Below are 17,065 nucleotides of genomic sequence, written 5' to 3'. Positions count from 1 at the left end.
ATTTTTTTGTAAGTCTGTGGTTTTCATATTATCGTAGATTAACAAAGCAAACAAATCAAGGGCAAATTGCTCCTGTCTGTAAAACACTAGAAAGCATCAGTATTGTGCTGTGAAAAGAAAGGCTGCTGTAATTTCAAGGTATCAGTCAGCGGGAGAGCTCGCTTTTCATTGCTCTGACAAAGGGGGAAGGAGGAGTTAGGGGAATAAATATTGCCAGAGCAGCCAATACGGAGACCACCTCCTCCTCCTGCTTTCCCTCTCTGCACTCTTTTGAATGGGGCACTCCTCTTCAGTTCTCCTCTCTGTTTAGTGAAGTGTGTGTAGAGACAGAGCTGAAGGAAAAGTGTGTGTGGAGTGACTGTGTGGACATGTCATAGTTCACTCTGTGAGTCTAATCGAGCCGGTGGACGTGGTTAAGACTTGACATTATGGTTATGATGAGGATCCAGTTTGGACTTGTGATTTTGTTGGCTCAGTGGGTGGTCCACTCTGATGCCTGGCTGTGGTCCTGGACTGATACGGCAACTTCAGCCCCAGCGGTAGACCCCGAGGGATCTGGCAGTCCAGCAGGTAGTGGAGAAGCGGCGTCAGAAACTATTGCGAAAATTGGAGAAGAGATCATTGATGAAGGACATCAGATGGAAAAAGCTGTGCAGACCTTGGATCAGACTCCTGAGGCTCTTAAACTGAACACTGTAGTGTCAACAACAGAACCAGAGAATGAACATGAGTCAGAAAACTTTGCTACAGGGATGTCATCACACACAAGTAAACCTGGTAATGCCACATCTTCACCAATAAGTTCTGAAGGATCTGAAAACTCAACCTTTACAGGAAATGTAACAAGACTCAGATCTGACTTTGGATCTGAATCTGCATCAGACAATGGGTCTGCAACAGGAACTGAAACTAGCTGGCGATCAAGATTTGGAACCCACAAGGCTCAAAAAGGTGCAGTAACGAACACCACTCGTAGTGAGTTAGATGGTAGAGTTAGTGGAGATGAGGACCACAGTCTTGGCAGCACAAAATCAGGGCAAAGTCTCGAGTCCCCCAACAACACGAGAGGAAATGGAAACAGTAGTTCTAGTTCGAATGCTATTGACTTCAAATTAACAATATATTCACATGAAAGCCAAGAAGATTTATTAACCCCAACTGTAAGCTACAACTCCCTAACGACTATTGAGGTATCTAAGGATCATCAACAAGTGAAAGTTACTCATTTACTAAGTGGTAAATTTATGGCTAACCAGAAACTTGTATCTAACCAAGCATTACAGAGTAGCAAAGCTCCACTTGCCAGCCAGGTACTTTCTACAACTAAATCCCCCCAAATCTCTAAAAGACAACCACAAATAGATAGCAAGAGCCCAGACACGACCTTAAGATCTATAGATTTCCAACCCAATAAATCACTGATAATAAGCCAGAAAACTGGTCACATCCCAGATGCTACTCAGTCAACAATAAGTGGGAAAAAACTGAACCAAGCAATCTTGTTCAGCCAGACAGTTGCAGTTAGTGAGCCAACAACTATAAAACAACCAGAGGTAGGTAGGCCAGCACTGGATGCTGAATCCCCACAATGCTTGTTGCTAGACACCGCTCTTCCTTTCTGCTCCTCCATGGCTGGGCAATGGTTTGTCGTGCCCAATTACTTCAACCAGAGCAGTGTGGAGGAAATCCAAGCACTCCTCAATGAGTGGGCTTGGCTGTTGAATTCTCAATGCCATCATAGCGTGGAGTGGTTTTTCTGCCTCCTTTTGGTACCAAAGTGTGGCTCTTTGGCCCCGCTGCCTGTGTTACCTTGCCAGAGTTTCTGCGAAGTCTTGCGGGACAGTTGCTGGACGCTCCTGGATGAGGGACGCCTCCCTGTGGAGTGCCACACTCTACCTGATGAGGAGGAGGATGGGTATCAGTGCTTGTCAGTTAGTAACCAGAAAGGTAATTACTGGCTCAAATGAATCTTGTTTTGGGATTCATTTTGAACCAGTTTTGAAACCCCCCCCCCCCCCCCACCCCCCCCCCCCCGAGTCCGTCTGGTATTTTTAACACTATGAAATACCCTCTCAATTAATCAAGATTTGTCCCTGTCAGCACCGAATGAGATGTATTAATTAATTATTTCCCATCCCAAAAGAGCATGCATACTTATTTTTAACTTGAAGTCTAACAAGCATGATGCCAGTACTTTGTTTAACCTGCTGCATGTATATGTGCTGTGTACTGTATGTGACTTACCTTGTGAAGGTCATAGTATACCAGCACCCTCCTACACACACACACGCACACACACACACGCATGTATTTCCTTTTTGAGTAATTATATTCAAAGGGTAATACTTTGCTCAGATGATAATTATTTGCTTTATTACAGTAATGTTATATGTAATTATATACTCAGTCTTGCCAGATGAAATAATTTCAATTCAAACAACCTTTCCAGTTTAACTACAAAGCTCTTAAAGCCAGACTGTAACACAAGAAAACACAAGTTTGCGAAAAGATTATTTTGGCTTTGCAATTATCTGGCATAAAATACAAATGTAATTATAATTATTTAATCATATTTATATAATTTTCTTGTTTGGTTTTTTTTTTTGCATTGCATTGCAAGACTAAAGAAATTGTAGATGCCTCTAATGAATGCATCTGAAACTGCAGAAGGCAATCTTCTCTGATATGTGCATGAAATGTATAACTTCAGCATATCTCTTTTGACAGTGAGTGGTTTGCAGGCTTGATGTGCGTTTGTCTGTTTAGGAATGGACACAGTAGCTTGGCATGCATGGGAAGCACTCATATTTGCATCAGTGCTTTTTAGATATGTGTTAATTTTTAGAACAAAATATTTCTCACAGCTGGACTAGGATGACATATTTCAACAGGTAAAGAATTTAAAGGTGGAAATAAAAAGAAATTAAAAGCAGCTGTTTCTCTCCTGCTGTGGTTGCACAGTTTAAAAAGGTGCTTTATAATCAATATTTTATAACAAATGATAGGATGGTTCTGTCACTCAGAAGTGTTAAGGTGTAAATTTCCAAAATAAACTAGTAGTTACAAATTGCTGATAAATATTTAAAGATTATAAGGACCAGTGTGCACTCAGCTGTCCTCTCAAAGACTGATATGTGCAGCACATGCCCCTAGTGACCATGAAATGCTGGAAAAAATGACTCATCTGTTTATTGCCAGTGGGCACCGATTCATGAGAGAAGTCTAACTCTGTTTTAGATGATCTTTTTCTAGAAAATCTTTTTTTAAGCCTGTTCCCTGATGCTGCACTTCTGCCCTGTCTCCCAACACTCTCCGTTTGTATCTCTGGGAGTTCAAGATTATGTCTTTTTACAGCTTCAGTATCTCTGTGGCAGCTTGTTCCACTGACAGACATGAGTGAACAAGATGTTTCTGGTTCCTGGACTAAGTGACACGCGTGAGCCTAAATAAATTTGAACTGTTTTATTTTTGGTTTATTGGCAAATGAAGTCATGGAGGATTAGGGTACCTTTACTGGTCGTCAAACTTAAAACATTATTCTGCCACAACCGCATGCACGTTTTTTTTGTGGGTTTTTTTGTGTTTTTTTTTTTTTTTAAATGTTGTAGACACAGTAATGCGGAAAATGCAGACAGGCCTGCAACACACTGGAAGGATCAATCGTGTTGCCTTCTTTATATCCTGAGGGCAGGTTTTGTTGCAACTCTAGAAGATAGTTCATCACCCAAGCATGCACGTTGCTTGTGAAAGTTGCCTCAAGGTATAACCGGAGTGCTCTCAGTTACTCTAAATCTTTCTGGGATAGATTGAAATCCACTGCAGTCAACACCATCTGGTATGACTCAAACAACAATCCACTGAAGCACATGGCTTGGTTAGAGTGATGGCTGAATAGATGTGATGAAAAGCATTGCTCTGCTGTAGAGTTACTACTGCACCTATAAAGTCTCCTCAGCCCCAAGTACTAAGGATATCTAATAAACTTTAAATTCTACTGTATGCTGCCTGTAAACAACTGCCTACTGATTTTATATTCTTCCTAATAACTAAATATGTCTCTTCCTGTTTCTCACTGCAGCAACCTCTGCTCACGCTTAAGGTTACACATACTGTAGCTGGCCAAGAAAATATTTTAAAGCCAAAAGTGCTTTATTTCTCAGTTTATTTGCCCAGTATCTTTCTCTAAGACTGTGCCCACCCGCTTACAAGCCTTTCAGCTTCTAAACAGAGCCCTTACATGTAGTATCTGAAAAGCCTCAACCCCACTTTACTATTTCAAGTTTGGGAGGAGGGCAGTCATACTCTCTATTTTGTCTTTGACCTTAAACCAGCACACTCCTACGTCATGCAAATATAACTTGTAATGCAAATGTTTCATGACATGCTGCCATCTTGGTCAGTTGATATTTTGGGTGAATTGAAGACAGACCCACTGGCATGGGTTGAAAAATACAAAGGAACAGTTTATACACTAAAATTACTGGCTGCAGTGTTGATGCATCCAAGCGGGAGATTCATGTGGGGAGTTTGTTTGAGGGTGGTGGGAAGGGAGATTGTTTTGCTTTTTGGCCTTTTTAGTGATGATTTGCATGGTTGTCTCTTCCCAGCTTGAAAGACGAGCAGTCAACCATGTCAGGCTCTGGAGGTCAAGCTTAGTTAATATTTAATATTAAACCATATTAATTTATAGCAGATTGGAGTTTTTATTGGAAATTACAAGCTATATGGGCTGTGCTGACAGACCTACATGTTACTTTTTTTTAATGCTACTTAAATGTCTGTGAACATTTTAGCTTATGTTTTTTAGCTAGTGTACTTTCTTTGGTGTTCTGTATGTTTTTTTAACACCATGGTTCTACTGAGCTGAGACTGATGTTTTATCTTATGACAAGAGGAAGGCCCAAAGCTGGCTGCAGTCCTTCACTACACTGCTTGCCAGGGAATCCTTTTGACTTGGCTCTCAGGAGGGTGCCAATTATGGGCACAGTGTGGTCTGACTTCTTTGCTGGCAGAAACCCGTTGCCCCCTCTGGTTTGTGTTGCAGAAGTAAAAAATGAGAATGAGGCTGTGTTGCAAAAACAGAAAAGAACAAAAGCACCGGGATGTTTTAAGCTGGTTAAGTTCTTAAAGTTTTTAATGGTTTACCAGAGTGATGTAATTGTGAAATTCTGGTACTGGTAACCATTTAGATCCTAATCACGCCATATTTGAACATTTAGCTAATTCAATATTATATCCATAAATGTCTTTTCTTCTGATGGGCTCATATGTCATAGTCAAGAAGGCCAATACGTTGGCTTAAACTGTCCCATCAACATCAAGCTGACACGGACATGGATACAGATGTTCAGCTGTTATATCCTGTGCATGTTTGAGGTGCTGTCTCTACCATTTGTATAGACGCATTTGCATTTTTTCTTTCTGTAGTTAAAAACACATCTGTGAACACAGCAGCATGGGGCAAGGGGGTGTATTGCCTAAAAAAATGTTACTTCACAGGTAGAGAACTGAGCTCTTTTCCAAAGAGTGAATTTCACAGCTGGCGGTAGACTCGTGCTCCTTTTTGTGGTTTAAGAATTACAGTTTAGTCTTCAGGTTGAGTCAGGATAAAATCTCCTTCCTGGACTGTGATGTGGGTTTGTTCTGAGCATTCGATTTAAAAAACAAAAAGTGGACTGCAGAACGGAAAGAACTTTATTATTTATTTATCTAAAAAAATCAGTGTTTAGTTTTTATTTCTTAAAACTACATTTTTTTCTATATTCATGTAACTTAAGACTTTTTTCAAAGTTCTCAGAGTATCACACATCCTTGACAAGAAGAAGATTAAAACAAATATTATACTGTTTTAAGCAACAGTGTAGCTTTATATTAAACTTCCACTAATCATGTGATCATGTGAGCACAATGAATTTGCTTTACTTTAAATTGTCTGAGAATTGCTTCACATATATGATTCATGCTGCAGATGCACAAGGATTATGGTGAAAAAAAAATCATGGGACTGTAATTTCAGCTTTCAGAGATGAACTCTGACCCTCCAAACACAGGGTCAGACCACTGCCCCGCCTTCTGTACACTGAGGGGAGAGATCGTTGCCCTCGTCTCAGCAGGCCTCAAGGGATGTTTTAAATGCTGATAGATTTTGTTGGGAAAAGCCGCACAGTTTCTCACTGTCCAGATGTTTGAATGTTTTCCTATGGTTTATACAGGATCTTGTGCTCTCCAAAGCTGTGCGTACAGCTGACAGTGTATATACAGCTTTATCAACAGGGTACCACAAAGTCTGCTACACCGTCTTGAAATGTGAAGAAATGAAAAGGAGTCAGTAAGCGGTCTTCCTGACAAGACAAACTAGCACCGTAAACCCTGCAGTGCTCCATTCATCACAGATCTTTTCTATTCCCAACTGACCTTGAAGCTGTCAGCGTTTAACAAAAGCTATTTAAGAAAACCTGAATTGAGATTGCACTTAAAATGCTAATGGTGACCTCTCTGAGGCCCCCTACAACTTTTGATGTCTGAGATGGAATGGCTGGTTGGCTCTTTGCTGACAATGCAGACACACTAAACCAGATTCAGTAAAAGCATTCCTCCGAAATCCTAAAGCAGGTCAAACCTTTCAATCAGCTTTAGATCTGAAGATGACATTTTAAGTCTCAAAATGGCATTAAGCACAGTTGCATCACAGTTGCATCAGGCTGTAAATGGAGATACCTTTTTTGGTCAATTCTAAGCATGGCTCAAAACAGTGCACATCTGGTCGGTGTAGCTCATTGCTAATAGGTGAGATGTTTTGCTAATTAGGGGTTTGGAAAGCTCGAGTCCGTGCATCCGTGTTCCAACAGCATGTCGGCTTTTTATTTGTTGAAGGAATCAAAATCAGATGCTTGAAATCCAGGTGAAAGAGAAATTGCGAGGAGTAGACGGTGAGGTCATATCCTCAGTTTGCACTGCAGAGAATTGCTGCATGCTGAAGGACAACCAGGATCTGTGTACGCATTCCACCTTATTACAGACCTTTCATTTTAATTTGCACACAAATCAAATCATTCTCTCCACTTTGCTTGCAGAAAAAATACATTGCATGTTCAGTTATGCACTGTAGCTGCATTAAAACTTCAACTTCCAACTGCTTCAGCCCCCAAAGCAGAAGGATTTACAATTCCCCAAATGATGAATTTCCCCTTTGAATTATTACAAGGTTTTTACCTTTTTTAAAACCTCCTTTGGCCAATTATGCACAAGACAGCGAGCCAGGATCAGACATGTCAGCACATGCCCACTGAAGGGACCCTCAAGGTGCCTCATTCTGATTTTATCAGAGTAAACATCTGGTCAGCCGGGTGCAAACCACAGTCAGTGACCTACGTCTGAGCTATTCTGAACCTGGAGGCTGTTGTGTCATCCTGTGGTGATTTGTTTCCCTTTCTTTTTTAATTTAGATAGGTTATACTGAAGTTTTGATTGTTTTGGGACTGTAAATTTAATTATTAGTTTTGATGTGTTGGCTTGTAATATGGCCTCTAACCTTCTAAATGATATAACGACTTTGGCTATGACTAAGTGTTTCCCAGGCTCCAGTAAAATATTTATCAGTCTTTGGACTTTACTTATATGTCTGTTGACATGCATATATGTATGTGAGTGTACATCTATTAATGGTCTCATCTGCTTACTGATAAATCTGTTCTAGAAGTCTGATTGGTGCAGAGAGGAACTGCACAATGGAAGGTATTTTTATTGCCATCCTGTTGCAGCTTGACTGGGTTCTCTGTTAGCGCAGATTCAAATAAATGCATCTGCAGTCCTCCGATAGTGAGCAGAATATTCAGACTGGTGTTTATGATGGTACTGAAGAGAGCGGGATCTTCGGCTCAGATAAAATATCTCGTGTGTTTAGGCTCTCGACGCAGCCAACTGCTGATCCAATTGATCTCCAGCACTCAGGCAGTGGAGAGGCTTTGAACTGAGCGATAGAGCTCGCTTGTTAGTCACCAGGTGGTAAACCAAAGCATTTCTTCAAAGAATCAGAAATGCATCACATGTTGTCCAAAAACAGTCATTTTGGTCATTCTGTTTTTAACACATGGAAACATTTTTTTCTTTTTTGGGGGGGGGATCAAAGAGCAGAGGTTTGGTTTGATGTCAGTACATCAAAATCTGTGTCCACAGTGCATGTGCATGAATACACATTGCTCTTTGTGTTTTTTTTTTGCCTTTCTTAAACACTTTAAATTATGCACTGACTTTGCCAGCGTCGCCCAGGGTGATGGAAGTGTCAGCACAGACATGCCGGAGGCCCAGCTGTTGGTCCCTGCAGTGCCCCAAGTCATGACATCTAGCAGATGTCATGCAAGTTTTGCGTGTTTTTTTTTTTTTGTCAGTGTCTTCAGGAATGATGCATAAATATTCATCTGTTCCATAGTCTGCATCAGGCTTTTCATCTACTTCCACTGTGCATGAGTAGAGGATAAACCTTGACAAGGTTTCTTTCTTTCTTACTTTAGGAAGTTCTTGCTTTTGGTGTGCAAGACTTCCAACGTCTGAGAAAGTGTTCCTTTTCTTACTCTCGCATTCTCCCTCTTTTTGCAGATGTTTTGCTTTCCATATTTTCAAGTAATAAAATCACTTGTTTGTTTGTGGTCCCTTGAGAGTAGCTGCTTTCCCCGGGCTTCTAGGAAAAAAAAACATGGTTTGCTAAAAGCAGATGTGGTACCATTTACATTCTCACATACATTTCTTTACAAAGGGCATTGTGACTGATTCAGCTGCAGTTAGTGCAAGTACCCGTCCTACCTCCATCACAAACATCCACATTTTGTCACCTACCAACAGCCTCCTGGTCTAACCCCTACTCTGCCATGCTGCCCTCCCTTTAAACCTCTGCTGTTTTATGCTCACTGTGGCCTGACATCTTGTTTCTCTCCCTTTAGAAGACAGTGGAGTCTCCCTGCTACAACTGATTGGAGATCCTCCTCCAAGTGAGATCACCCAAATCTACGGACCAGACAACACCCCTAGTTTTGTCTTTGGACCGGATGCCAATACGGGCCAGCTGGCACGCGCCCACCTCCCAAACCCATTTTATCGAGAGTTTTCCCTCATGTTCAACCTGAAACCCACCACTAACCAGGGCGGGGTCATCTTCTCCATCACGGATGCTCGGCAGAGTATCATGCATGTGGGAGTTAAACTGTCAGCCGTGCAGGACAACAACCAAAATGTCATTCTGTACTACACCAAGCCCAAGTCAGCTCAGTCCTTTGAGGCAGCCAGGTTCCTCGTGCCCTCTATGACGAACACCTGGACCCGTTTTTCTCTCGCAGTGATGGACGACAAGGTGCTATTCTACTTCAACTGTGACACAGACCCTCAGGTGGTGCACATCGAGAGGTCAGCGGAGAACATGGAGCTGGAAAGTGGTGCTGGCGTCTTTGTTGGGCAGGCTGGAGGAGCTGATCCTGATAAGTTCCTGGTGTGTAAACAGGCTTTCACCTTTTTAACCAAAACACTGATATAGTAAATACAATACATTTATTTTATATCCTTTCATAACAGGTAAAGAACTATCTGTCGATTGTGCATCGAGTAAATCAGACTGTTGCATTCCTAAACTAAAGCTTCATACAACCAACATTAACTTAGAGACCGGATTCCTGCTGCGTGAAGTCTTGGAAAGGTGCAGATCAGTGTTTTGATTTTTCACGGTTGTTATTATCCTGTGAAACATTTTGGCTGAATAACTCTCATGTGATCCAATTGCTCAAATTGCCTACTCCAAACCAAAACATTAATGTCTGTATTGCATCACCATCATCTGTAGATTCTACAAATAATTGGAAGACCTCACAGTAGTGATGTAATTAGTGCCAGTCGTTTGACTGGTGTACATCTCAGCGGTTGGCCACCACAACTGGCGGCCTTAGCTGCAGGGGTTGCAGTAGTTCAACCATGGCTAATTACACATTTTTCATTCTGCCTCTGAGCATGCAATTATTTTAAGTTTATCAACACAAAAAACAAGAGAAGAACTCAATATAAGAACTGAGTTATTTTTCATACTTGAGATCTCAATCAATCATTGCAGAGTGATTGTTTTATATCCATGTAATGCAATTATGCACTCTTTAGTAACAGTTGTGATTAAAATCGCTGAAAAGATTTATATCTTTGAGCCTTGACAATTCAACCAAACCCTTTTGGGTGTGGAACAATCTTTCATTTGTGCAATTTTGTTTTTGGAAAATAAAAAATGGAAGCTTTTTAGATTTGAATTTCAACACTTAATAGACAACACTCATGAAAGTCATGCATGACCTTATATTAATAGACAAATATAAGTATAAGTGAATCATTTTTGTCCCAGTTTCCACTTTTTTTAAGGTTACATCCATCAAGACTGACGGAATCTCCTACGTTCCCCTGGAAACTGATAGAAAATAAAATGAAATGGAAAAGAAATGTAGAAAAAGGGAAAAAATGATTTGCCTAATATGGGCACTGTTTTCAGCTTCGTCCCAGACTGCTCTCAGACTTGTATACTGGAAGCTTTCTGGTTTCGCTCTGTTGTGGTATTGACCAATCACGTTTGAACAGTGCTTTGGGCACGGACATCAAAATACCAGAAATGTAATAGTCCGTACCAACATCAGCAGATTTACATGATTCTTGATACCCAATCTGTGCCGTGGTTCTTTTTGGTAGATGCTGCACCACTTCTTTAAAAGTTCGAGGTATATGAACACCAACACAAATTTATTTCAAATTTTATTCGTCACATATATAGTACATAGTACAACATGTAGTGAAATGCTTGTGTCTGAGCTGCGGAAAGGCTGCAGACATAGCCGTGCCAATCCAGGCCTTGGTTCTAGCATGGGGGGGTCTAGCCAGGACCCTTATTGGATACCGGGTGGGAATTGAACTTGCAGCTCCTCCTCCAAAGGTGTGTAGTCTAGCCGAGTTAGCTTAGACATTTATAGAATGCTCTCATCAGTTTGTCTTCTCAAAGAAAATAGTAACATGCATTTCAGGACCCCATTAAAAAGGATCACACTTTCAATGTTGTTAATACGAAATAAAAGTCTTCCACCTTAGATACTTTGAACTGACTTTGAAATATATCTGAAAAGCATGACAGCATCGTGCATACATATACCATCTACGATAACTACTGCTCCATATTCAACATAATTTGTCTAACACATCCATTTGCTAAAAGCATCTATTTAATGAAATTGTTACATAAATGATAATACAAGATAGAATTTTGTTAAATATGTATATATATTTTTTTTTCAAACGACTACGTCCCATCTGGTTAAAACCCCTTAAATCTCGAGCCATCTCCCCGTTGGAAAATCATCTCTCGCTTCCTCTCTCAGCTGTAACACTAGTTTCAGTCTTTTTTGATGACTGACGATAGCTGCATATGTTGCTGAAAACCTAAAGCATATATATAATCCTAAAGCAATTTTTTTTAATAATCTGAGGACTTTTTTCCCCCATGTGTTATGTGTTGACCTGAGCATGGCCCTAGGGCTCCAGAGGTCTTGTGAATTTAATTTCCTTAATCAAATCAAGACTTGGCAAGCTCTTGCAAACATCTAAATATTTATATTTTGCATTTTGAAAATGGACATTCCATTCTAAAGGGGGATTTAGAAGTATTTTAAGTTCATCAGAAAACACATGCTGTAGTGACAAGTTTTGACCTTCATGTGAACAAAATCGAAGATTTATTGTGAAGATCTGAAGCAGTAAAGATTAAAAGGGACATCCACAGTATGGAAATGTTACTGAATAGGCCTTAAAGGTCTGTGGAGAGACTGGGTTAAAATGTCAAAGAGCTCTTTATCTTCAAAGTTCTCTTAAAAAATCCATTTGACTCTTTTTCTTGGGACATAAATGTGTCCTGAAGAAGAGTTGACTTCAAATAATGCCACAGCAGAGAGACCACCTCGACATGCACAGCTAATGAGCCTTTCATAGGCAGGAAGACGGTAAAAATGCTATCTGCGTGAGTGTCCTGTGTGGGAACGTATCAGATGGTGTGTTTGAGGCACAGATAGTGGTACTTCACAGACAGAGACATCAATAGCCCTTCTGATTTTGTGGAAGGGGAATTCCCTAAGAAATATAATTAAATCAAAGCACTGCTGAAAAAGAAAAAGCATACATGTTCTGGCAGCTGTACATGTTGTATATGTGAGAAGAAGAGCTGTACTGTTCTTTTATCATCAAACATTTAAATATCACATTCATGTTTTGCAACAGGGCGTGATCGGTGAGCTGAGGGTGATGGGAGATCCCTTTGCTGCCAGCAGGCACTGTGAGGAGGATGAAGATGACTCAGACATTGTGAGTAACAACTTATCACATACATACTGGATGACTCACTACACTGAACTCACTGGACATATGGCATAAACTCGTCAGGAAAGTGTTTACAGAGGTAAAGCTTCAGTGCTGTTTTCACATAGAGTTTCCAGGTTGGTGACTAGTCAAAAGAATGCCAGTTTAAACATTGTGTAAGGTGTGGATGTTAACCTCCAAGGAAAGGTGACTCTGGGTGACAACGTTAACATTGGCCTGCAAACTAATCTGGCATCATGCACTCAAAGTTATGCATGGTGCAAAGTGCCACAAATATCAGTATAATATTATTTGATCAGAAGTTTTCCTCTAAAACTGTATTAGTAGTTTGATTTTTTTTACAAAAAGGGTGCTGTGCTCACACCACATTCAACTCTGATAAATGCAATGCTACCAGCATTAGCTATGTGTGCACAATAGTGGCTACATACTGCAGTGGTCTACACATTTACTTAGTAGACCCAAATCTTTTTGGTGTTCGATCACGAAGTCCACCTTGTGTAGAAATCTGTCAAATCAAATATACGTTGCTACCTGTTGTGAATAAAGAGGCAGACAAACGTATGCTATGTGTATGTGATAAAATTTAAACAGGCTGCACAGTTTGCATTCGCGCTTTTTGTCATTTTGCAGCTACCTTTATAGTTTGGACAGTATGGCTTAAAAAAAATTAAGCTGACGATAATTCCACTTTGTAAAAGTAATCCAATCCGATCCATGTTTAAGATCTGTAATAAAAAGTTTTAAGTAATTTTCAAGGCTTCAAATTCAGATAATTGCACATTAGAATTTTTTAAAGGATGTGCTGAATCCCAGTTAAAAAATGAAATGTCCCAGCTTTTGACCACTTGTGTCTTTTAACCACTAATATCAGGGATAATTAGCTAGCTAGCTATCTAGCTAGATAAAACTGTCTCTGGAGTAGTTTTTGGAACTGGCAAGATGGCCAGTTCCAAAAAGTTGCTACATTATGTTTATCACAGTCTCAAATCAGGGATTTTGTTCTATGATATCTTTTTTTAGTTACAGCCAGCAGCATGTGTGTGCAGAAGAATGGACAGCTAATCATCGACATAGCCAAAGCTAATGATTTATTTCTGCAGTTTTGAATCAGTTAATCATGACTTTAAAGGAAATAACAACAGCCAAATCGTGGAAGAGATATCCTACAGTAACACAAGTGATGCCATTTTACTTAAAACTGATGCTTTAGTTCAGTATGCAACTTCACTTAAACCAGTAAGACCCTACCTAGGGATGGGTATCGAAAACCGGTTCTTGTTGAGAACCGGTTCCCACTGTTTCAATTCCTTGGAATCGTTTGCCACTTTTATAAACGATTCCCTTATCGATTCCAGTCGCCCCGAATGACGTCATCACGTTGAGTAGCGTCTTTTACCCAGTAGGAAACACGGCGCCTGAGCGGCACAAACGCTCAAAAGTTTGGTTACACTTTATGAGAAAGGATGACAACAGGGCAACGTGCAATACTTGCAAAGTAGAGATTTCATCAAAGGGAGGAAACACTACGAACATGCAAAAGCATTTGCTCAAAAAACACGCGATTGCGTTCAACGAATGTCGTGTTTTTGATCCGCTCCGGACTAGCGAAGCTCAACCCAGCAGCAGCGGTAGCGTTTCCACGTCCTCTCCCGTTAATACTGCAGGTAACTAATCAATTAGCATTGCACATTATGTTAGCGCGATTTACCTTATTACAAAACCTGCTATTACTGTGCGTTGCATTTAGATAACCATGATGAGAGAGACAGAGTCTGGCTCAGATGCTGGCAGTTCTCGCTGCAGTCTACCGGTAGCGTCTCCTTTCAGGCCAGGATAGACGAATGTCACCGAGCAGTGTCTAAGTTTGTGGTCAAAGGCTTGCACCCATTTGCCACAGCAGATGCCCCCGATTTCACTTTGGTAAGTGAATGTGTTTAATTGTAGGCAGGGACATTACTGGATATTCTTGTGTAATTGCTACAGAATAATTTATGTTAAACTTTGTTATTGCTACAGGAGAATATTTATTTTATTATTTTACATATACATTTTTTTTCCTGGGGACCCTGTGACACCCCATTGAAGAGCCGTAGGCTGTGGATCTCTTAAGATCTCACTGTTGGGTTTGTAAGGCCATGTTACTCCTAAATTTCTATCTTGTTCAAAGAGAAGATATAAAACACAGTTCTAAGCTAATCGACTTTAGTGTTCTCCTTTTTAAAAAAAAAGAATCGATAAGAGAATCGATAAGGAATCGAATCGTTAAACAGAATCGAAAATGGAATCGGAATCGTTAAAGGCTTATCAATACCCATCCCTAACCCTACCCATTAAAAATAGCCAGAAAATTCACATTTTTTGGAACTGAGATGTTTATTAACCTTATAACTACCTATAATTTTATTATATATTTTTTGTATCGCATTTGATACATCGGGTGTTTTTGGCAACTTTTTGTTAACAACAATGTTAATTTTATTCAAAAAAAGTTTTGTCCATAACATTTTGAAATTATGGCAAGTATTAATCATGTATCAAATATGATACAAAGGGCATCATAGGGTTAAAATCACCAGTAAATCTGTAAGGGCTGTAAGTCTGAGAGCAGCCTTTGCACCGCTGACCCTGACCACCCAGACACAAACACAGGTGCCTCGCCGCAGCCCACCAGCAGCCTTAACTGTTATTTAGTAAAACATTCACAGCTGTTCTGCTCACCCAGACCACCAAAACCATGTCTTTACTGACAGAATAAAGTTTGTGACTTTACTGCTTGTTGTCATCAAATCTTTTAGATGTTGTTTGGATTAGATGAGGGAAATCACAGGTTTCCCATTTCAGGATGTGCCTTTTATCTCCAATGGCAACCTAACAGCTGTTTCCATGTTTTGTCAACACATCAAATACGCTGATATATCAAGAAAGGTTGAATGTAATGGGAGTTTATTGTATGAAAGCTTCTTACTCTAAATTAGTATAGCAAATATGTATGCCTTTGACTTACTGGTGTTAATGCAGACATAAATTCTGTGTAACATGGAACCTAGCCAAGAAGGTAACACGAATACTAGATTTACGACAATAAACACAACACGGTCGAGCAAAAGAGGCCACATACGCTGTGACTGAGAGCGCAGGAAGGAAAGAGCTTCTGGTCTTAAACTATATATGCACACATATTTTATTAAAACTCTCCCACAGATCAGAACATTTCTTTGCACACAGTTAAAAAGGACATTTTCAGGTTTATAATGGTCAGAGCACTGAATAAAACCAAGAGCGTGGTCTTGTTAACAATAAAATGAAGTGTAAAAATGTATGATGGGTCTCCTCAGGCTTCAGGGGAAGGAAGCGGTTATGTGGAAACCAGACCCCCAAGACCAGGCACGGAAAAACACACATGGACGGTATGCAACATCTTTTGTGTATTCTCAAGTTTCTTTAGTTCCTATGAAGGTTTATCTTTGTCACTTTGCATTCTGCTTGATCGACTGCACTGCTATTTTGCTTGTTCCTCTCGATGCACTGTTGTAAACATGCTAATGAGTTTGCTTTAAAGTTGTGGATCAAACGTGCACAAGAATGCATTAATACATCATAAGGATTCAAGCCGGTGATCAAGTAAGACACGGAGTGTGTGCAGCAGACTGTGCTTCTGTAAACTCAGTGTTAAATATACCACTGATGTCTCAGATTACTCGATATAAGTGAGTGACCACTCATCCCCCCGTGGGAGATTAAAAACTGCTGAGTTGATGTCTGGAACACGAGCTGCTTCTGTCGTATACATTTAGGGACAAAGAGCTTTTACAAAGCAAATTTTAGGAGAGCGTCATTTAAGGCATTGCTACATGGTGGTTGACAATGACCAGGTATGCTTTCCACATATAAACTTTAACTTGCCATGCAGGTAAGTCAGCTGTTAGCAAACTAGATTTGGAAATCATCTCTTTATCACTGACGCTTTACTGATTTACTAGTGGACAGTTGTCTTGACCTTTTTTTTTTTTTTTTCTCCCCCCAAACATTCACTCACAGCTAACCGGGTAGCTCGGCTCTTCCTGTCATGTCAGGCCGGCTAGCTTGCCACTGTTGCTTTGGTGCACATTCATTCTGGTCTTGTGGTCAGATGAACTCCAACTCTAGTGTCTTAGATGACAGCTGGCCAAGACACAAGAATCCCTGTTGTCCTCTTGAGATCTGCTGCAACACAGCAGAGCAGAACACGGGCTACAAACTGCAATCCAAGACCATGCAGCTGGGGTCCATCCATGTGATGAGAGTCCCTGTTAAGGCAGCTCATTCTATTAATCCATCATCTTATGTTTTTGGACTGGAGTGTCTTATAAATGTATTATTTAAAACTTTTTTTGAGAAAGCATGCATGTGTAACCACAAAGATCAACACACAGATCAAAGCAGCACGCCTCCTCTGGTCTGTCCAATTTAACGTGAACGGAGCTGAGGCTTCAGAACCATTAGTCTGAGGTTAGAGACAATCTACTCTAAATGATCTTGTTTTTGTTTATTGGTGCCCTAATAAAAAGCAATAATTGCTTTCTGAGCTGTTACGTTCTGTGTATGTGGAGCTATCGCTGGTTCAACTTGTAACATGGATCAAACATGGCCCACAAACATTGCTGGGTTCACTTACATGCTCATGTTGTTTTGCGCATGCATCATC

General features: G+C 40.3%; 1 protein-coding gene across 6 annotated transcripts in view; it reads left to right on the top strand.

Moving 5' to 3' along the window:
* Positions 1-235: 235 nt before the first annotated feature.
* col18a1a (collagen type XVIII alpha 1 chain a) overlaps positions 236-17,065 on the top strand; it is a 41,752-nt gene continuing 24,922 nt past the window's right edge. For 4 of the 6 annotated variants that reach the window (XM_026143762.2, XM_080291174.1, XM_026143761.2 and 1 more), the window contains exons 1-4: positions 236-1,947; positions 8,937-9,478; positions 12,280-12,363; positions 15,717-15,788. In XM_026143762.2, coding sequence (XP_025999547.2) covers positions 429-1,947; positions 8,937-9,478; positions 12,280-12,363; positions 15,717-15,788 — 2,217 coding nt within the window. In that variant the 5' untranslated portion in view covers positions 236-428. The remainder of the gene's footprint in view (positions 1,948-8,936; positions 9,479-12,279; positions 12,364-15,716; positions 15,789-17,065) is intronic. The other 2 variants (XM_080291176.1, XM_080291175.1) reach the window with 2 other exon arrangements.

The sequence above is a fragment of the Astatotilapia calliptera genome, chromosome 16 (genome assembly GCF_964374335.1).
Source record: "Astatotilapia calliptera chromosome 16, fAstCal68.1, whole genome shotgun sequence".
Taxonomy (NCBI): Eukaryota; Metazoa; Chordata; class Actinopteri; order Cichliformes; family Cichlidae; genus Astatotilapia; species Astatotilapia calliptera.
This window is presented reverse-complemented; position numbering and strand designations above follow the sequence as displayed.